The sequence below is a fragment of the Vulpes lagopus genome, chromosome 5 (genome assembly GCF_018345385.1).
Source record: "Vulpes lagopus strain Blue_001 chromosome 5, ASM1834538v1, whole genome shotgun sequence".
NCBI lineage: Eukaryota > Metazoa > Chordata > Mammalia > Carnivora > Canidae > Vulpes > Vulpes lagopus.
The window spans coordinates 76,352,044-76,374,529 of record NC_054828.1 but is presented as its reverse complement, the minus strand read 5'-3'; the positions used below and the strand labels follow the sequence as shown (position 1 = coordinate 76,374,529).

At 38.8% G+C, this 22,486-nt stretch overlaps 1 protein-coding gene across 4 annotated transcripts in view; it reads left to right on the top strand.

Annotated features, from left to right (window-relative positions):
- The first annotated feature begins 6,233 nt into the window (after positions 1-6,233).
- Positions 6,234-22,486, top strand: part of CHD1L (chromodomain helicase DNA binding protein 1 like) — an 82,678-nt gene continuing 66,425 nt past the window's right edge. For all 4 annotated transcript variants that reach the window (XM_041756073.1, XM_041756072.1, XM_041756074.1 and 1 more), the window contains exon 1: positions 6,234-6,413. In XM_041756073.1, the coding sequence (XP_041612007.1) occupies positions 6,281-6,413 (133 nt within the window). In that variant the 5' untranslated portion in view covers positions 6,234-6,280. The remainder of the gene's footprint in view (positions 6,414-22,486) is intronic.

The following is a 22,486-nucleotide window of genomic DNA, read 5'->3' as shown; positions in this document are numbered from 1 at the left end:
CACATAATGTGTAGTAACATTTTTTTGTAAGTGGAAATTTTGAAAATCCAAAAGAATCAACTGAATAACTACTTGTACTAAAAAGAGTTCAATAAAGAGGCAAAATTTAAGATCAACATAAAATATCAATTTCTTTCCTATATGCCAATTAGAAAAAGCAATAGGATAAAGGAGCCCATTAGGAGTAGCCTCAGGTCATATCCTGAGGTCCTGGGCTCCTGCATCGGGTTCCCCACAGGGAGCTTCTTCCTCTGCCTATCTACCTCTCTCTGCGTTTCTCATAAATAAATAAAATCTGTAAAAAAAAAAAAAAAAAAAGGAAGAAAGAAAGTAATATGCAAGACCTATGTGAGGAAAATAATAAAACCTGACTGAAAGACACAAAATATGACTTGATAAATGTTGCCAGGCAGACAATCTTAGTATTGCAAAGATTATTAAATTTCCCAGCCTCCCAACATTAACCGGTAATGTAATGGCAATCTAAATAATTCCAGTTGAATTGTTTATGGACTGTGATAAGTTGATTCTCAAATTTATTTTCAATACTGGAAAAGAAACTGTACAAAAAATGAAAAAGAACACAAAAATTGAAAAGAAATATTTCAAAACAAACTGCAACATTATAATGATTGAAATAGTGTGGTATTGCTGTAGACAGAGATAGTCTCATGTATGCAAAGGAATTAGTTTGCAGTAAAGATGGTATTTCAAATTATTGGAGGAAAGGACGAATTATCATCTATTCAGGGAAAAAGTTAAAGTAAGGTCCTGATTTTCCAATGTATAAAAAATAAACTCCATAGATAAATATAAAAACAAAGTTAGAGAAATACTAGGAGAAAATACAGGAAAATATTTTATAATCTGGGAGAAAAGGGAAGCTTTTCTTTAAGAACAGTGAAGGAAAAATTTTACATGTGGACATTCAAAACTTCTGTACACAAATAACACTGAACAAAGGATAAAGAAAAGCTATAAGCAGGAAAATATATTGCAACCTTTTATTTTATTTTTTTTTAATTTTTATTTATTTATGATAGTCACACAGAGAGAGAGAGGCAGAGACACAGGCAGAGGGAGAAGCAGGCTCCATGCACCGGGAGCCCGACGTGGGATTCGATCCGGGGTCTCCAGGATCGCGCCCTGGGCCAAAGGCAGGCGCTAAACCACTGCGCCACCCAGGGATCCCTATTGCAACCTTTTAAACAAAAGATTAAAATTTAAAATGTGTGAAAAGCTTCCATACAACTATAAGGAAAAATAATACATTAAGGAAATAAGCAGAGGATATGAACAGTTCATTCAAGAGAAGAAGAACTTAAAAATGGCCAGTTTCTAAAATAATCTTCAGTCATGTGTAACCAAAGATTTAGACTGAGATAGCTGTTTTCCTCATTGCGCTGGAAAACAAAACAAAAAGACTGGTCATATTGAGAATGGGAAAAGTGATGGAAATGCCATCCATATTCATCCACCGTGAGTGGAAGATAAATTGATCAAGCTTTCATATAGAATAGTTTTATCAAAATTGTAAGTACCCTCTACCCACTGATTCTCTTGCAGAATTTCCTCCAGAAATAGTTGCACATGTGTATAAACAAAAATGTTTATTGCAGCATTGTTTAGGGTATAGCTAAGGTGCTGGAAGCAGATTATATGTGAACTCCACCACTAACTCATTTTCAGACCTTAGGCAAGTTAACATGTTTGTATCTCTGTTTTCTCATTTGTAAAGTGAAGAATAGGCTATTACAAACCCCAGAAGTTTGCTCTGATGTATGAAGAAGATAATATATGTAAAGCGCTTAGCATATGGCTGGCACACAGAGTTCAACAAATAGTAGGTGGCATGAATAGTGAAAAATTTGAAATAACTTATATATTAAATATTACATATTTATATATTGGAATAATCTCAGCAAACACATTTAAAGCTTCAACTCATGTACCAGATTACCTCACATCCATTTGGCATTCCAGTGGCCAAAGCAAGTTACACAGAGTCCACCTATCAGAAGGCACTGAAGTCACATGGAAAAGGGCATAGATGTATAATCATTTTATAGGATATGAATAGCCACATGTGAATAGTTTGGAACAGTAATACAATCTACTAAAGCTGGCTATCCATAACCCCACCACTGAGTATAAAGCCACATTGTGTGTGTGTGCTCTGTTTACCTTTAGAACTTGTATTGTGGACCACACTCATAAGAAAAACACGATGGACCACTTTCTGGTGGATTTGCCAAGCAAATGAGGTTACAATGGGACCTCAACAATGAGGGATGATTTCTAATTTCCTGAGTCTCCACCCCTGAGGTGTAGATACTTGAGTGATCACCAGGCTCATTCCCAACTTAAGTTTTTTGGTCCTTCACAATGCCCTGGACATTTAAATTTGTGTTTAGTTCCTTACTAAAAATTATTCAATTTTAATTTCATTTTCAGAACATCACTATAGGGTAGCTGTTATTATCCTCATTATAAATTATATCCTCGGCCTTTCAGAAGCACTTTCTGATTGTTAAAACTCTGATTATGAAGATTAATTTTACAGGCCAATTTTGAGCAGTTTTAGGGGATGGAAGTATGACAACTCCCTTGCATCAATGTTACAACAGTGCATTTCTGAGAAATGCAGATATGTGTGCAATGGGTGTGCTCATTTTTGAAACCTAAGACTCAGGTTTTATGGAGTTAGGGCACAACATAGCTTTGGGCTCTTGTCAACCAGAGCAGGAGAGAATTTTTAGGATTGTATCTTTTGCAAGCAAGATCACACTGTTGAAAGATATTTTGATGCAGGCTGAGTCACGAGAAACATTTTGCTTCATGGTTGTTATAGAAATGTCCTGTTCCTTCTGTGGAAATATGTCACAGAAGTTAAATTCCAGAGTTGGCAAACTCAAAAGCTTTCTGTGCCCAGGGTACGTGGATTGCACAACGTTATATGTTGTGCTTAATGAAGAAAAGAGTGTGAAATTGCACATGGTAAATTTAATGGCAAGGCATGACAGCTGAAAGGCATTCAAATAAAAAGAAAAAAAAAAAACCCCAGCTCTGTAATCCAAAACACCTGTGGGAAAATTTTGACCCATGGCTAGTTTATAATCTTTGTCCTCAGAGATTAATTTGATAATATTCCAGTATTATACCCTCACCTTTGGTATTAAAGAGTAGTGGCAACTTTCTAAGCCGACTGGGTAAAGTAAATAAATAAATCTGTAAACCAGATTTATTTTGTTGATATACTTAAATGTGTACTCTCTATAGTACATTCCCCTGAATTTCCAGCTTTTAAATTTATTATGTGATATTTGATCTGAAAGATGGATAATCATATCAAAAGTCAAAATGAAGTTTTCTCTTTTCTTGGGAGAGAGAAAACTCTTCTATCCTCCCAGTAGAATGATCTTTCCACTTTAGGGCCCTGACCTCAGCCTGACCTGAGCCCGAAGGTCTAAGTCTATGTACCTAAGAAGAGATTTGTTTCATCCGTGGTCAAAGCTTTTACTCAGGCTTTATTACTAATTCACTGGATGCTGCTAGCCAGTATCCTGCTGTTACCCAACAGGAACATAATGGTCAACAAATAACTTGTTTGCTAACCTGTGTGTGATCACGCTTGTTTTCATAGGGTGAGCAGATGCTAAGACCCATCAAGGGCATAATCTAGTTACATTAATCTTACTGAATGGCTCTTGCCAGAGGATTTACCTTCTCTGTAGAGTACTAAAACAAATAATTACTATGGTTTCATATTAATTATCTCTTATCTGTTCCAAAAATTAATATGAAACCATACTAATTATTTGTTCATAACCTGAGCAATGAATTTTAAAAGGAGTTGGGGTTAGATTTTATTCTGGCTGTTAGCAATGACTTCTTAGAAACAATGTTGCCTAAATTTGCCCATCTGGGAAATGTCTTCTCTTGTGCTTCAGGGTTATAATGATCATGGCTCCTGGACTTTAGAATTGTTCTCTAGGCACCTCATTCAAACATCCAGTAATTCTACTTATTGAGTGCATTTATATGCTGACCACTGTTCTATGTACAGATTCAACATATCCCTAAGTGAAATCCTTATCTTCCTTTCCTCAAACCAGCTGTTATCTCCTGTATTCTCTATCTCAGTACTGGTATCAATATCCACCTAGTAATCCAAGGCCAAAGCCCCCAGCATCAATATAATTTCTTAATTTCTTTCTTCCTCAGCCCTATATCCAGTCAATGACCGAGTCTCCTGCTGTACCCTTAACAACCTAAAGAATCTTTGCTAACCTTGCCTCAGTGCCTTTGTCCTGTGGTCTATCTTGAACAGTCTTCTTCCTGACTTCACACCACAGGCTTCTCATCATTCAGATCTTTTTTTTTTTTAATTTTTATTTATTAATTTATGATAGTCACAGAGAGACAGAGAGAGAGAGAGAGAGAGAGAGAGAGAGAGAGAGAGGCAGAGACACAGGCAGAGGGAGAAGCAGGCTCCATGCACCGGGAGCCGATGGGGGATTCGATCCCGGGTCTCCAGGATCGCGCCCCGGGCCAAAGGCAGGTGCCAAACCGCTGCGCCACCCAGGGATCCCTCATCATTCAGATCTTAGCTCCAATGTCACCTTCTTGATGACATGCTCTTCAATCCACCCTACCTGATTTTTATTTGCTTATTGCCTGTATCTTCCTTTTAAAATATACACTTAATTTAAAATGTAAGTCTAATATAAGTATGTTTTACTTAAATGTCTTGAAAATGAGACTAGTGGGATCCCTGGGTGGCTCAGTGGTTGAGCGCCTGCCTTTGGCCTGGTGTGTGATCCTGGGGTCCTGGGATCGAGTCCCATGTGGGGCTCTCTGCATGGAGCCTGCTTCTCCTTCTGCCTTTGTCTCTGCCTCTAGCTCTTTCTGTCTCTCATGAATGAATAAATAAAATCTTAGAAGAAAGAAAGAAAATGAGACTAGTGGCCTCTGTTTCTAGTGCCAAGAGTGTTTGACACATGGTAGGTACTCAATTAGTATTTACAGAATGACTCCACACAAAATTAGCTTCACAAAACAGTGCTTTGGGTTTTTATGAATAAAACAACCCGAAGTCGTCTTTTTTGTAGCTCAGAACTAATCTCTCCCTTTTATTTTAAGGGTAGATGAGAACTGGGAGGGGAGTGGTGGTGGGTGCAATTTTAATCTGAGTTTCCTCAAGATAGAAGCACCAAGGTTAACCTAAATGGGACTAGTATTCGGATGGCATTACCCGGAGAATAATATGGCTCCTATTCTAGCTTTCCTCATCTAATGTGGGGACAATTCTAGTACCTATTTATAGGGTTACTGTGAGGGTCAAATGAGAAAATAAATCCTTGTAAAACTCTTAGGGCAGCACCTCTAACTGCATCATTAACTGCATTAATATTTGGTTATTATAATTTTATATCTGTACACTAATTATAAATTACTACATCATTAATCCACTCAAAGCTGATGTTGTGATGGTGACCCCTAACCTAACACATTGCTTCAATTTGCTCCCCATAATTCACTTGAGAAATGTGGTGGTGATGACAGTTTTCATGATTTTAATCTCCTACCATTCAGAAGTTCCTAATACTGGTCTATAGCCAACGGGTAAGAGGATTTCAGGGCCCAAACCAGTTTATTACCGGTGCAAACTGAACTGAGCACACAGTCCTTTACATTCTTGCTGTGACTCGCTCGCTGGAGGACTGGGTCCATGTCTTACTCAATTCTCTAACCCCAGAGTATATGTGCACCTGGAGCATAGTTAGTGTTGCTAATAAATGAATGGTGAGCATAGTCCGACCTCCCGACCGGCCGAATGCAGGCAGTGCTCAACCACAAAGACCGCGAAAATGAGAGCCTAAGGGTTAACTGGGAGCAAAGCCGGCGCGCAGAACTCGGCGCAGGACACCTCCTCTGGCGGCGGCGGCGGCGGCTGCGCGCTGGGGTCGACCGGGTGGCTCGGGAAGGGAGCGCGCGGGCGCCGCGGGGCGGAGCCTCTATGGGCTGGGCGGGGCGCGCGGGGGCCACGGGGCGGAGCCTCTGCGGTCGGGATGGAGCGCGCGGGCGCCGCGGGGCGGAGCCTGTGCGGGCTGGGCGGAGCGCGCGGCGCTGGGTGGGCGGAGCCTCTGCGTCTTGGATGGAGCGCGCGGGCGCCGCGGGGCGGAGCCTGTGCGCGCTGGGCGGAGCGCGCGGGCGCTGGGGGGCGGAGCCTCTGCGGCTTGGATGGAGCGCGCGGGCCTCGCGGGACTCTGTGGCGGGTATGGAGCGCCCGGGCGCCGGGAGGAGCGGAGGCCACATGCCGGGCTTCCTACGTGCGGTTCAGAGCCGGAGCCGAGGCGAGGCGGCGCGGGCACGGGTGCAGGAGCAGGACCTACAGCAGTGGGGCCTGACAGGTTAGTGGCCCGGGGCCAGCTTCCTCCGGAGCCTGCCAACTCGGTGGGACTCGCTTCTGCTGGGCCGGGGGACCCCGCGCCGGGAACGGGCCTTAGGCGCACCGTCCTGTGGGATTTTTCCCTGCGGACTCCGGGCAGGGCCGTTCTTCCCCCTCACTGCGGAGGTGCTGGGTAGCCCTTGCCCTCGCCTGCGCCGCGCGGGGTGGAGGAGATTCCGGGTCCGCGGCCCGGCACACCCGCGCCAGAGCGGAGGAACTCGGGGAGGGGGAGACCCCTCCCCCAAGGTGAAACCTTTGTTTCTGAGGATGCGGAGGACGTCCTGGAGCCCCAAGGATATGAGTTTAAAGTTTCCGTACCGGCAGATTTGGAGGCCTGGCCTGGGGGATTTCGTGAGTTGTCCTATAAAACTGTCAGAACTCGCCTACTTCAGCTTTCTTCTTCATTCACCGTGCACGTACAAGCTCTTACATCATTTCCCATTGATTCATTCTCCCCCAGTACTCTATTTTCCACTATGCAGCTGAGAAACATTTATTAGTCCTTATCGCAGATCGTGTTTCGTTTATACCAGTTCTTCCCTTGAAACTTTGAAGCTGGAAAATTGTGCACAGACAGCAAGGGTGACACCATTTCCTGTGGATGGAAAAAGTCAGGCCCTATTTTATTTCCTGGCTCGGCCTTCGTCCGACTCACCACCTAACCTCTCCAATCCTCGATTTTTTGAATTACAAAATGGGGAATGCAGTGCAGGCTTTAACTGTATTATAGAAACTTGGATCAATAATAATCAGTGGTGTAGTCGTTAAATTCATTATTTATTCACTGCTACTGAGAGCCACATACAGTGAGATGTTAGGTACTGAGATGAGCAAATCAAATCAACACTGGGCCCTGCCCTCCTGGAGTTTCTACATTGGGGACTGTGAGTGCTTCCAGAAGTATAAACTAGTATTTATTGAACTCTTGTTAGGTACTAAATGCCAAGGAAGTGTGAGGTTTTGTTCATTCTCAGAATGAAACAGAAGATGCATTTCTCTGTCCACCTTAGAAGAGGAATGAAGAAGAATGGGTAGGATACAGACAGGAAAGAGAAAGACCTCTCCTTTCCTGTGTCTCTGAGACTTTGTGAATGATTGCATCTGTGTCTGTAAGGAGTGTGTATCCAATCTAAATAGGAATTTATGGACTGGTGTTTGTGTGGGTATCTTAACGTATTTGTGTCTGTTTCCTTGCATGTGTTTTTAGGTATGCTTTGAGAACATTTGTGGGGGAAGACTAAATGAAGTGTGCACGTTGATACAGACTGCAAATAATACATTCTTTGTAGTCAAATCTTTCAGCCTTTTTCTAAATGATTTTTGCCTTTAGTATTTTGCATTGGCGGGACTTTACTACTCTAAGTTTATTGTTGTTGGCTTAATATTTTCTTTCTTAAAAAATTTTCATTATTTAAGGATTTTATTTATGTATTTGACAGAGAGAGCGAGCAGGTGCAGAGATAGGCAGAGTGGCAAGCAGAGGGAGAAGGAGAATTAGTCTCTGAGTAGAAAGCCCAACGCAAGGCTTGATCCCAAGACCCTGGGATCACAACCTGAGCAGAAGGCAAATGCTTAACTGACTGAGCCACCCAGGCACCCCTTAATATTTTTCTTCTAGTACAGTTAGGATCGCTTTATATTTAAATTTTTATTTCCATGGAAATATATTAGGAAGAAATTTGACAGTCTTTTTTTCTCTCAAATATGTAATGATTTACCCATTTTTTGAAAAGTGCTAAAGCAAGTATTTTGTTCTGCAGTATCCTTTCTAGTTATTAAAAGACTCTTAGTTGATCTTCTTCCCCTGAAGAGTGTCACAGATACATTCCATACATTCTAGTGAACTTCAGAAACCCAAAATACATTGGATCATAAAGGTATGTTAGGACCGCTTTGTTTTTGGAATAAACAGACTTATTACTTCTTGGTGTTTTTGCCTGCTTTTCCATGAGAGGCATACCTCAGAAATACTGCAAGTTGGTTTGGTTAAAGACTACTGCAATAAACTGAATATTGTCATAAAGCAAGTCAAGTGAATTTTTTTTCCCCAGTGCATATAAATGTTATGTTTATACTATATTATAAACATAACATAGTTTATACTTATACTGTATTAAGTGTGCAGTAGCAATGTCAGAAAAACCCAATGTGCATACTTTAATTTAAAAAATCTTTACTGCTGAAAAATGCTGACTCATCATCTAAGCTTTCAGTGGGTTGTAATCGCTGATCACAGATCATCATAACCAATACAGCAATGAGAAAGTTTGAAATATTGTGAGAATTACCGAAATATGACACACAGACCCAAAGTGAGCAAATGCTATTGGAAAAATGACACAGACTTGCTTAACTCAGTATTACACACCTGTAATTTATAAAAACAAAACAAAAATGACACAGCATCTGTAAAGGGCAGTAAAGTGAAGCACAATAATATGAGGTATGCCCGTACTCATCCTCCTGAGAAGTGGGCAAGAGAATTCAAACAGCTCTGTGATAGATATAGCTGATGGTCACCCTCACATTTATTGTTTCCTGGAACCCTAAGCCTGCCTTACCACATCCTAGAGGCTATAAAACAAAAGACTACATTTCCCAGACTCCCTTATAGTTCTGTTGTGCATGATGACTGTGGGAGATTTGGAAGGGGAAATGAAGGAAAAGCCACAGTCTAGGAGGGATTTCGGTTTTCTACATTTCCCTTGGAGACTAGACCTAACTTCAGGGAGATTAGGTGGATACTGAACATCCATTTTACTGGCACAGATTGTGGATGATGTGGGTACAGTCCTGGAGCTGACGGAGTAATGATCTTGTGAGATAATGGAAAATACATATTGACTCTGCCTTCTGGTTCCCAGAATAGAATGCCCAAAATCCTTGTAATTTCCTGGGTGAGAGGAGTATTTTTTGTTCTGATGAGGTATTTGAGTATGTTCCTGGATGGCTTTTGGGTGGGGGCTAGTCACAATAAAGAACAAGCCGAAATTAGAAGCTTGGAATTTGCAGCTCTGTCCCCCATTCTCTTGAGATGGGAAAAGGGCTGAAAATGAAGTTAAATGATTGATGATGCCTACATAATAATGATTCCATGATAAATCTGAGAAGGGTTGGGAGAGGATAAAATGGGATTGTTTTCTTAGTTTTAATGATAGTTTGTTATAAGTGTGTAGAAATGCAACAAATTTCTGTGCATTTTGCATCCTGCAAATTCACTGAATTAATTTGTTCTAATAGTTTTTTGGTGGCATATTTAAGGTTTTCTGTGTATAGTATCATGTCATCTGCAAATAGTGACAATTTTACTTCTTCCTTTCTGATTTGGATTCCTTTTTTTCCCCCTTGCCTAATTGCTGTGGCTAGGACTTCCAATACTATGTTGAATAAAAGTGACAAAAATAGGCATCTTTGTCTTATTCCTGATCTTAGAAGAAAAGCTTTCAGTTTTTCATCATTGAATATTGATGTTTGCTGTGGGCTTATCATATATGGCCTCTATTATTTTTTTTAAATTTTTATTTATTTATGATAGTCGCACACACACACACACAGAGAGAGAGAGAGAGAGAGAGAGAGAGAGAGAGAGGCAGAGACACAGGCAGAAGCAAGCTCCATGCACTGGGAGCCTGACGTGGGATTCGATCCTGGGTCTCCAGGATCGCGCCCTGGGCCAAAGGCAGGCGCTAAACCACTGCGCCACCCAGGGATCCCGGCCTCTATTATGTTGAGGTCAATTCCTTCTATACCCACTTTGTATAGAATTTTTATCATAAATGTGTGTTGATTTTGTCAGATGCTTTTTCTGCATCTATGAGATGGTTGCATGATTTTTATCCTTCATTTTGTTAATATGGTATATCAAATTGTTGGATGCTTATCCTTATTCCTGGAGTAAATCTACTTGATCATGGTGTGAGATACTTTTAATGTATTACTGAATTCAGTTTTCTTTCTTTTCTTTTTTTAAAGATTTTATTTATTTACTCGTGAGAGACAGAGAGAGAGAGGCAGAGACACAGGCAGAGGGAGAAGCAGGCATCATACAGAGAGCCTGACGTGGGACTCGATCCAGGGTCTCCAGGATCACGCCCTGGGCTGCAGGCGGTGCTAAACCACTGTGCCACCAGGGCTGCCCCTGAATTCAGTTTTCTAATACTTTGTTGAAGTTGTTGCATCCATGTTCTTCAGGTACATTGACCTATAATTTTCTTGTTTGGATTTGGTATCAGGGTAATATCAAACTTGTAAAAACAATTTGGAAGAGTTCCTCCCTCTTCTTTTTTTGGAAAATTTTGAAAAGAATTGGTATCAATTCTTCTTTGAATGTTTAGTAGAATCTACCAGTGAAGCCATCTGGTCCTGGACTTTTGTTTTTCAGGAGGATTTTATTTTATTTTTATTTTAAAAAATATTTTATTTATTTATTTATTTATTTATTTATTTATTTATTCATTCATTCATTCATTCATTCATTCATTCATGAGAGACACAGAGAAAGTCGGGGTTGGCGGGGGGGAGGCAGAGACACAGACAGAGGGAGAAGCAGGCTCCATGTAGGGAGCCTGACGTGGGACTTGATCCTGGGTCTCCAGGATCAGGCCCTGGGCCAAAGGGCGCTAATCCTCTGAGCCACCTGGGCTGCCCTTTAGGAGGATTTTGATTACTGATTCAATCTCTTTACTAGTAATTGGTCATTTCAGATTTTCTGTTTTTTCAAGACTCAGTCTTGGAAGGTTGTATGTTTTATTTATTTTTTTAATTTGAGAGAGAACGAAGGGGAGGGACAGAGGGAGAATCAGACTCCCTGCTGAGCAGGGAGCCCAATGTGAGGATCCATCCAGGACCCCAGGATCATGACCTGAGCCAAAGGCAGATGCTTAACCAAGTGAGCCACCCAGGTGTCCCAGGTTGTATGTTTCTAAAAATGTATTTACTTAGGTTGTCCAGTTTATTAGTGTGTAATTGTGCATTATAATTTCTTATGCTCATTCGTATTTCTGTGGTTTCAATTGTAATGTCTCCTTTTGTTTCTTTTATTTTTTATTTTTAATTTGTTAAATTTTTTATTTTTAATTTGTTAAATTTTAATTTGTTAAAATTTTTTATTTATTTTTAATTTGTTAAAATTTTATATTTATTTTTAATTTGTTAAAAAATTTTAATTTGAGGGGATCCCTGGGTGGCTCAGCAGTTTAGTGCCTGCCTTCAGCCCAGGGTATGATCCTGGAGTCCCGGGATCAAGTCCCAGGTCGGGCTCCCTGCATGGAGCCTGCTTCTCTCTCTGCCTGTGTCTCTGACTCTCTCTCTCTCTCTGTGTCTCATGAATAAATAAATAAAATCTTTAAAAAAAAATTTTTTAATTTGAGAGCAAGTGACCTTGCACACAAGGGGAGGGGCAGAAGGAGAGGGAGAGAGTCTCAAGCAGAGTCCATACTGAGCATTGAGTCAATGTGGAGATTGATTTCATGACCCTGAAATCATTACCTGAGCCAAAACGGAGAGTTGGACACTTAACCAACTGAGCCACCCAGGTGCCCCTCCTCTTTCATGTCTGATTCTGTTTATTTGAATCCTTTTTTTTTTCTTGGTGGATCTACCTAAAGGGTTGCCAATACTGTTTATCTCTTCAAAGAACTAACTCTTGGTTTCAATGATCTTTTCTTTGTCTTTTTAGTCTCTTTCATTTATATCTGCTCTGATCTTTGTTATTTTGTTTTGTCTGCTAACTTAGGCTTTATTTGTTTTTCCTTTTTCTGGTTCCTTGTAGTGTAAAGTTAGGTTGTTAATATGAGATTTTTCTTGTTTCCTGAGGTAGGCATTTTTCTCTGTGAACTTCCATGTTAGAACTGCTCTTGCTGCATCCCATAAGTTTTGGTATGTTGTATTTACATTTTCATTTGTCTCAAGGTGTTTTTTAATTTTGCTTTTGATTTTTTTCATTGATCCATTATTTGTTCAGTAGCATGTTGTTTAATCATATTTGAGAATTTTCCAGTTTTCTTCTTGCAATTGATTTTAGTTTCACACCATTATCATCAGAAAAGATGCTTGATATTTCAGGCTTATTTTGTGGCTTAACATATGATCAATCCTGGGGAATGTTCCATGTGCACTTGAGAAGACTCTGCATTCTGGTGATTTTGGGTGGAATGTTCTATATATATCTATTAAGTCCATTTAGTCTAATGTGTCATTTAAGGCTGATGTCTTACTGATTTTTTGTCTGGGTGATCTAACCATTGTTGTAAATTGGGGTATTAGAATCTTTTACTATTCTTGTATTGCTGTGTCTTATTATTATTGTATTTCTTACTATTGTATTTTCCTTTTAGGACTGTTGACATTTGCTTTATATATTTAGATGTTCCTGTTTTGGGGTGCATAAATATTTACAAATGATATATCATCTTGTTGAATTGACCCCTTTATGATTATGAAATTCCCTTTTTTTGTGTCTTATTACAGTTTTTGTTTCAAGGTCTATTTTGTCTGTTATAGGTATAGCTATCCCTATTTTTTTTTTGTTTCCATTTGCATGGTATATCTTTTTCCATTCTTTTACTTTCACTTTGTTTATATACTTATGTCTGATGTGAGTCTCTTGTAGGCAGCATATAGATGGGTCTTGTTTTTTTATCCAGTTAGCCACTCTGTGTCTTTTAACTGGAGAATTTAGTCCATTAATATCTAAAGTGATTATTAGAATGTGTATTTATTGTCACTTTGTTAATTGTTTTCTGGTGGTTTTGTAGTTCTTTTGTTCCTTTCTTGCTTTCTTCTTTTGTGGCTTGATGACTTTCTATAGCGAGTGTGCTTGGATGCTTTTCTTACTATTTTTGTGTATCTACTATAGGTTTTTGCTTTGTGGTTACCATGAAGTTTATTTATAAAACTTATAACTGTCTACTTTAATTGATGGTAACTTAGTTTTGAACTCATTGTAAAGCTCTACATTTTTACTCCTCCCTCACTAGCATGTTTTGTGTACCTTATCTAATTATTGTAGTTATGGTAATTTTAATACTTTTGTCTTTTAATTTTCATCCTATTTTTATAAGTGCTTAATCTACTCCCTTTACTTTTTCCAGTGAGATTTATATTTTTATGTTTTTTGTTACTAATTCCTTTCTTTTCAGGCCAAAGAAATCCCTTTAAAATTTTTATAAGGCTGGTTTGTGGGTGATGAAGCCCATTAAATTTTGCATCTCTGGAAAACTCGTTTTTTTTCTTCAATTTTGAATGGTAACATTGTTGGGTAGAATACTCTTATTTGGAAATTTTTTTCTTTCAGCATTTTGAAAGTATTGTGCCACTGTTCTGGCCTGCGAAGTTTCTGCTGATAAATCTGCTGATTGTCTTAAAGGAGGTCCCATATACATATCAAGTTGTTTTTCTCTTGCTACCTTTAATATTTCCTTTCTGCCTTTGACTTTTGACATGTTAATTAGAATGTACTTGTGGGTCTTTTTGGATTTATCTTTTTTGGAACTTGTTGGACTTTCTGGATGTGAATTTTTTTCCCCCTTTCTTAGGTTAGGGAAGTTTGCTTGTTTTCTTTGTTTCTTTCTTTAAAAATTTTAATTAATTTTTTAAAATTCAGTTAATCAACATATAGTGGCATTAGTATTAGAGGTAGAGTTTAGCGATTTATCAGTTGTATGTCACACTGAGTACTTAGTATATATCACATGCACTCTCTAATGTTCATCACCCAGTTTCCGCATCATCCCACACTTCTTCTAGTAACCCTCAGTTTGTATCCTATGGTTAAGACTCTCTTATGCATTGACTCCCTCTCAGATTTCATCTTGTTTTATTTTTTCCTGTCTTCCCCAGTGATCCTTTGTTTTGTTCCTTAAATCCCACATATGGGTGAGATCATATGAAAATTGTCTTTCTCTGATTGACTTATTTTGCTGAGCATGATGCCCTCTAGTTCATCCATGTCGTTGCAGATAGCAAGATTTCATTTCTTTTTTGATGGCCGAGTAGTATTTCATTGTGTATATATAGCACATATATTTTATTTATCTATCAACAGACATCTGGGCTTTTTCCATAGTTCGTTGTGGACATTTTTGCTATAAACATTGGGGTGCAGGTGCCCCTTTGGATCACTACATTTTTATTGTTGGGGTAAATACCTACTAGTACAATTGCTGGGTTGTAGAGTAGTTCTATTTTCAAATTTTGATGAACATCCATACTATTGTATAGAGTGGCTGCACCAGCTTGCATTCCCATTAACAGTGTAAGAGGATTCCCCTTCCTCTGCATTCTTGCTAACATCTGTTGATTCCTGACTCATTAATTTTAGTCATTCTGACTGGTGTGAGGTAGGATCTCATTGTGGTTTTGATTTGCATTTCCCTGATGCCAAGTGATGTGGAACATTTTTTTTCATGTGTCTCTTGGCCATTTGTTTTCTTGAAATGATTGAGATTTCTTGAAACAGATTGAGAAATGTCTGTTCATGTCTTCTGCCCATTTCTTGACTGGATTATTTTTTTCTTTGGCTGTTGAGTTTAATAAGTTCTTTATAGCTTTTGGATACCAGCCCTTTATTTGGTAAGACATTTACAAGTGTCTTCTCCTGTTCTATTGGTTGTATTTTAGTTTTGCTGACTGTTTCCTTGCTGTGAAGAAGCTTTTTATCTTGATGAAGTCCCAGTCGTTCATTTTTGCCTGTTTACCTTGCTTTTGGAGATGTATCTACCAAGATGTCACTGTGGCGAAGGTCACAGAGATTGCTGCCTGTATTCTCTTCTAGGATTTTGATGGATTCTTGTCTCACATTTAGGTCTTCCAACCATTTTGAGTTTATCTTTGTGTATGTTATAAGAAAATGGTCCAGTTTCATTCCCACCAACAGCTCAGGAGGGTTTCCCTTTCTCCGTATCTTTTCCAACATTTGTTTCCTGTCTTGTTAATTTTCACCATTCTCACTGGTGTGAGATAGTATCTCATTGTGGTTTTGATTTGTATTTCCCTGATAGCAAATGATGTGGACCATTTCTTCATGTGTTTATTGGTTGGCCATGTGTATGACTTTTTTGGAGAAATATCTGTTCTTGTCTTCTGCCCATTTCATGATTGGATTTTTTGTTTTTTGGGTGTTGAGTCTAATAAGTTATTTATAGATCTTGGATACTAGCCCTTTATCTGCTATATCATTTGTAAATATCTTCTCCCATTCCGTAGGTTGTCTTTTAGTTTTGTTGACTGTTTCTTTTGCTGTGCAGAAGCTTTTTATCCTTTTTGTCCCAATAGTTCCTTTTTGCTTTTGTTTCCCTTGCCTTCATAGATTTATCTTGCAAGAAGTTCCTGTGGACAAGTTCAAAAAGGGTGTTGCCTGTGTTCTTCTCTAGGATTTTGATGGATTTTTCTCTCACACTTAGATCTTTCAGTCATTTTGAGTTTATCTTTGTATATGATCTAAGAGAAAGGTCCAGTTTCATTCTTCTGCATGTGGCTGTCCAATTTTCCCAACACCATTTATTGAAGAGATTGTTCTTTTCCCAGTGGATAGTCTTTCCTGCTTTGTTGAATATTAGTTCACCATAGAGTTGAGGGTCCATTTCTGGGTTCTGTATTCTGTTCCATTGATCTATGTGTCTGTTTTTGTGCCAGTACCATACTTTCTTGATAGTTACAGCTTTATAATAGACCTTAAAGTCTGGAATTGTGATGCCACCAGTTTTGGTTTTCTTTTCAACATTCCATTGGCTATTTTGGGTCTTTTTTTATTCATACAAATTTTAGGATTATTTGTTCCAGCTCTGTGAAATGAGTTGATAGCACTTTGATAGAGATTGCATTGAATGTGTAGATTGCTTTGAAAGCATAGGCATTTTCACAATATTTGTTTTTCCAATCCATGAGCATGGGTTTTTCCATTTCTTTGTGTCTTCTTCAATTTCTTTCATGAGTGTTATGTAATTTTCAAAGTACAGATCCTTCAACTCTTTGGTTAGATTAATTTGTAAATATCTTACGGATTTTGGTGCAGTTGTAAATGGTATCGATTCCTTAATTTCTCTTTCTTCTGTCTCATTATTAGTGTATAGAAAAGCAACTGATTTCTGTGCATTGATTTTAGATCCTGCCATGTTGCTGAATTGCTGTGTGAGTTCTAGCAATCTTGGGGTGGAGTCTTTTCAGTTTTCCACATAGAGTATCTTGTTATCTGCAAAGAGTGAGAATTTAATTTCTTTGCTGATTTGGATGCCTTTTATTTCTTTTTGTTCTCTGATTGCTGAGGCTAGAATTTCTAGTACTATATTGACAACATTGGTGAGATTGGGCATCCTTGTCGTGTTCCTGACTTCAGGGGAAAAGCTCTGAACTTTTCTCTCATTGAGGATGATCTTTGCTGTGGGCTTTTCATAGATGGCTTTTTTTTCTTAAAATAAATTTATTTTTTATTGGTGTTCAATTTGCCAACATATAGAATAACACCCAGTGCTCATCCCATCAAGTGCCACCCTCAGTGCCCGTACCCAGTCATCCCCACCCCCCGCCCTCCTACCCGCCCACCACCCCTAGTTCGTTTCCCAGAGTTAGGAGTCTCTCATGTTCTGTCTCCCTTTCTGATATTTCCCACTCATTTTTTTCTCTTTTCCCCTTCATTCCCTTTCACTATTTTTTATATTCCCCAAATGAATGAGACCATATGTTTGTCCTTCTTCGATACCCTCCAGTTCTATCCACATTGAAGCAAATGGTGGGTATTTGTCGTTTCTAATGGCTGAGTAATATTCCATTGTATACATAAACCACATCTCCTTTATCCATTCATCTTTCTTTTTTTTTTTTTGTTTTTTTTGTTTTTTGTTTTTTTTCCATTCATCTTTCGATGGACATCGAGGCTCCTTCCACAGTTTGGCTATTGTGGACATTCCTGCTATAAACATCGGGGTGCAAGTGTCCCGGCATATCATTGCATCTGTATCTTTGGGGTAAATCCCCAGCAGTGCAATTGCTGGGTCGTAGGGCAGATCTATTTTTAACTCTTTGAGGAACCTCCACACAGTTTCCAGAGTGGCTGCACCAGTTCACATTCACACCAACAGTGCAGGAGGGTTCCCTTTCTCCACATCCTCTCCAACATTTGTGATTTCCTGCTTTGTTAATTTTCCCCATTCTCACTGGTGTGAGGTGGTATCTCATTGTGGGTTTGATTTGTATTTCCCTGATGGCAAGTGATGCAGAGCATTTTCTCATGTGCGTGTTGGCCATGTCTATGTCTTCCTCTGTGAGATTTCTGTTCATGTCTTTTGCCCATTTCATGATTGGATTGTTTGTTTCTTTGCTGTTGAGTTTAATTAATAAGTTCTTTATAGATTTTGGATACTAGGCCTTTATCAGATACGTCATTTGCAAATATCTTCTCCCATTTTGTAGGTTGTCTTTGAGTTTTGTTGACTATCTTTTGCTGTGCAAAAGCTTCTTATCTTGATGAAGTCCTAATAGTTCATTTTTGCTTTTGTTTCTCTTGCCCTTGTGGATGTATCTTGCAAGAAGTTACTGTGGCCAAGTTCAACAAGGGTGTTGCCTGTGTTCTCCTCTAGGATTTTGATGGACTCTTGTCTCACATTTAGATCTTTCATCCATTTTGAGTTTATCTTTGTGTATGGTGCAAGAGAGTGGTCTAGTTTCATTCTTCTGCATGTAACTGTCCAATTTTCCCAACACCATTTATTGAAGAGATTGTTCTTTTCCCAGTGGATAGTCTTTCCTGCTTTGCCAAATATTAGTTGACCATAAAGTTCAGGGTCCACTTCTGGATTCTCTATTCTGTTCCATTGATCTATGTGTCTGTTTTTGTGCCAGTACCACACTGTCTCGGTGACCACAGGTTTGTAGTACAACCTGAAGTCTGGCATTGTGATGCCCCCAGCTATGGGGCATATTCCCCTGGCTATTCGGGGTCTTTTCTGATTCCACACAAATCTTTAAATAATTTGTTCTAACTCGCCGTAGAATGTCCATGGTATTTTGATAGGGATTGCATTAAACGTGTAAATTGCCCTGGTAACATTGCCATTTTCACAATATTAATTCTTCCAATCCATGAGCATGGAATATTTTTCCATCTCTTTGTGTCTTCCTCAATTTCTTTCAGAAGTTTTCTGTAGTTTTTAGGGTATAGATATTTTACCTCTTTGGTTAGGTTGATTCCTAGGTATCTTATGCTTTTGGGTGCAATTGTAAATGGGATTGACTCCTTACTTTCTCTTTCCTCAGTGTCATTGTTAGTGTATAGAAATTCCACTGACTTCTGGGCATAGATTTTGTATCCTGCCACGCTGCCAAATTGCTGTATGAGTTCTAGCGATCTTGGGGTGGAGTCTTTTGGGTTTTCTATGTAGAGTATCATGTCATCTGTGAAGAGGGAGAGTTTGACTTCTTTGCCAATTTGAATGCCTTTTATTTCTTTTTGTTGTCTGATTGCTGAGGCTAGGACTTCTAGTACTATGTTGAATAGCAGTGGTGAGAGTGGACATCCCTGTCTTGTTCCTGATCTTAGGGGAAAGGCTCTCAGTGCTTCCCCATTGAGAATAATATTTGCCCTGGGCTTTTCGTAGATGGCTTTTAAGATGTTGAGGAATGTTTCCTATATCCCTGCACTCTGAAGAGTTTTGATGAGGAATGGATGCTGTATTTTATCAAATGCTTTCTCTGCATCTGTTGAGAGGATCATATGGTTCTTGCTTTTTCTCTTGCTGATATGATGAATCACATTGATTGTTTTACGAGTGTTGAACCAGCCTTGCATCCCAGGGATAAATCCTACTTGGTTATGGTGAATAATCTTCTTAATGTATTGTTGTATCCTATTGGCTAGTATCTTGTTGAGAATTTTTGCATCTGTGTTCATCAGGGATATTCTCCTTATTGGTGGGTCTTTGTCTGGTTTTGGAATTAAGGTGGTGCTGGCCTCATAGAACGAGATTGCAAGTATTCCATCTCTTTCTATCTTCTATCTTCTATCTTTCTGAACAGCTTTAGTGTAATAGGTATGGTTTCTTCTTTAAACGTTTAATAGAATTCCCCACGGAAGCCATTCATAGATGGCTTTTATGATACTGAGGTATGTTCCCTTCAGCCCTATCCTGTGGGAAGTTTTTTTTTTTATTATTTTTATTTATGATAGTCACAGAGAGAGAGAGAGAGAGAGGCAGAGACACAGGCGGAGGGAGAAGCAGGCTCCATGCACCGGGAACCTGATATGGGATTTGATCCCGGGTCTCCAGGATCGCGCCCTGGGCCAAAGGCAGGCGCCAAACCGTTGCGCCACCCAGGGATCCCCTGTGGGAAGTTTTAATCAAGAAAGGATTCTGTACTTTGTCAGAATCTTTTTCTGCATATATTGAGAAGATCATATGGTTCTTGTCCTTGCTTTTATTTATTGATTGTTTTAAAGATTTTATTTATTCATGAGATAGGAAGAGACATAGGCAGAAGGAGAAGCAGGATACCTGTGGGGATCCTGATGTGGGACTTGATCCCAGGACTCCAGGATCACGACCTGAGCCAAAGACAGATGCTCAGGTGCCTTTGTCCTTGCTTTTATTAATGTAGTGTCACATTGATTAATCCATGGATGTTGAACCACCTTTGCAGTCCAGGAATAAATCGGACTTGGTTGTGGTGAATAATCCTTTTAATGTACTGTTGGATACTATTGCTAGTATCTTGGTGAGTTTTTTGGGATCCAAGTTCATCAGGGATATTGGTGTATTATTTTCCTATTTGATGGGGGTTTCAAGGTACGCTTGCCCCATAAAATGAGTTTGGAAATTTTCCTTCATTTCTATTTTTTTAAAACATCTTCAGAAGACTAAGTATAAATTTCTCTTTAAATGTTTGTTAGAATTCCACTGGGAGGCCATCTGGGCTTTGACTCTTGTTTTTTGGGAGGTTTTTGATGACTACTTCAATTTCTTTGCTTGTTATGTGTTCAGCTTTTCTGTTTCTTCCTGTTTCAGTTTGGCAGCTTCTAAGTTTCTCAGAATTCATCAGTTTCTTCCAGATTGCCTAATTTTTGGCATAAAGTTGGTCTTAATGTGTTCTTATGATTGTATTTCTTTCATGTTGGTTGTGATCTCTCCTCTTTCATTCATGATTTTATTTATTTGAGTTCTTTCTCTTTTCTTTTTGGTAAGTCTGACCAGGGGTTTATCGTTTTGGTTAATTCTTTGAAAGAACCAGCTCCTAGTTTAGTTGATTTTTTTCTACTGTTCTCTGGTTTCTTTTTCATTGATTCCTACTGTAATCTTTATTAATTCTCTACTGTTGGGTGTAGGCTTTCTTTGCTGTTCTTTCTCCAGCTCTTTTAGGTGTAAGGTTAGGTTGTGTGTTTGAGACTTTTGCTTCTTGACAAACGCTTGTATTGCTATATCCTTCCATCTTAGCACTGCTTTTGCTGTATCCCAAAGGTTTGAACAGTTGTGTCTTCATTTTCATTGTTTCTATGAGTTTTTAAAATTCTTCTTTAATTTCCTGGTTGACCCATTCATTCCTTAGTAGGATGCTTTTCAACCTCCAAGTGTCTGACTTCTTTCCCAGTTTTCTCTTGTGACTTAGTTTAAGTTTAAAAGCATTGTGGTCTGAAAATATGCAGGGAGTAATCTCAGTCTTTTGATAACAGTTGAGACCTATTTTGTGACGCAGTATGTGATCTATTCTGGAGAATATTCTGTGTGTACTCAAGAAGGATGTGGATTCTGTTGCCATAGGATGGAATGCTCTGAACATCTATGAAGTCCATCTGGTTCAGTGTGTCATTCAAAGTCCTTATTTTATTGTTGATCTTCTACTTAGATTATCTTTCCATTACTGTGAGTGGGGTGTTGAAGTCCTCTATTATGACTGTATTATTATGAATGTTTATTTAATTTTGTTATTGTTTTATATAATTGGCTGCTTCCAAGTTAGGAGCATGAATATTTATAATTGTTAGATCTTCTTGTTGGATAGACCCTTCAGTTATGATATAGTGTCCCTCTTATCCCTCACTACAGTCTTTGGTTTAAAATCTAATTTGTCTGATATGAGGATTGCTATCCCAGTTTTCTTTTGATGTCCATTGGCATGATAAATGGTTCTCCAATCCATCACTTTTAATCTGGAGATGCCTTTGGGTCTAAAATGAGTCTCTTGTAGATGGCATATGGATGGGTCTTGCTTTTTTATCTAATTTAATACCCTGTGTCTTGATTGTAGCATTTCACCCATTTACATTCAGACTAACTATTGAAAGATATAAATTTAGTGCCCTTGTACTACCTGTAAAGTCCCTGTTTCTGTAGATTGTCTCTGTTTCTTTCTGGTCTATGTTACTTTTGGACTCTCTCTTCACTTGCAGGATTCCCTTTAATATTTCTTTTAGGGCTGGTTTAGTGATCATAAAGTCTTTTAGTTTCTATTTGTACTGGAAGCTCTTTTATCTCTTTGAATGACAGCCTTGCTGGATAATGTATTCTTGGCTGCATATTTTTCGCATTTAGCACCCTGAATATATCACGCCAGCCCTTTCTGGCCTGCCAGGTCTCTGTGTATAGTTCTGCTGTCAGCCTTATGTTTCTGCCATAGTATGTTAAAGACGTCTTGTCCCAAGCTGCTTTCAGGATTTTCTCTTTGTGTCTGAAATTTATAAAGTTCACTATTACATGTCAAGGTGTTGACTTGATTTTATTGGTTTTTAGAGAGGATTCTCTGTGCTTCCTAGACATGAATTCCTATCTCCTTCCCCAGATTAGGGAAGTTCTCAGCTATTATTTGGTCAAATATACCTTCTGTCCCTCTTTCTCTCTCTTTCTTTTTCCTTAGGACCCCAATTATTTTAATGTTTTGCTTAATGGGCATCACTTACCTTGAATTCTCCACTTATGATCGAGTATTTCTTTATCTTTTTCTTAGTTTTTCATTATTTTGTCTTGTATATCACTCATTCTCTCTGCTGCCTCTTTTAGCATTAGAGCCTCCATTTTTTATTGCATCTCAGTAATAGCCTTTTTTATTTCAACG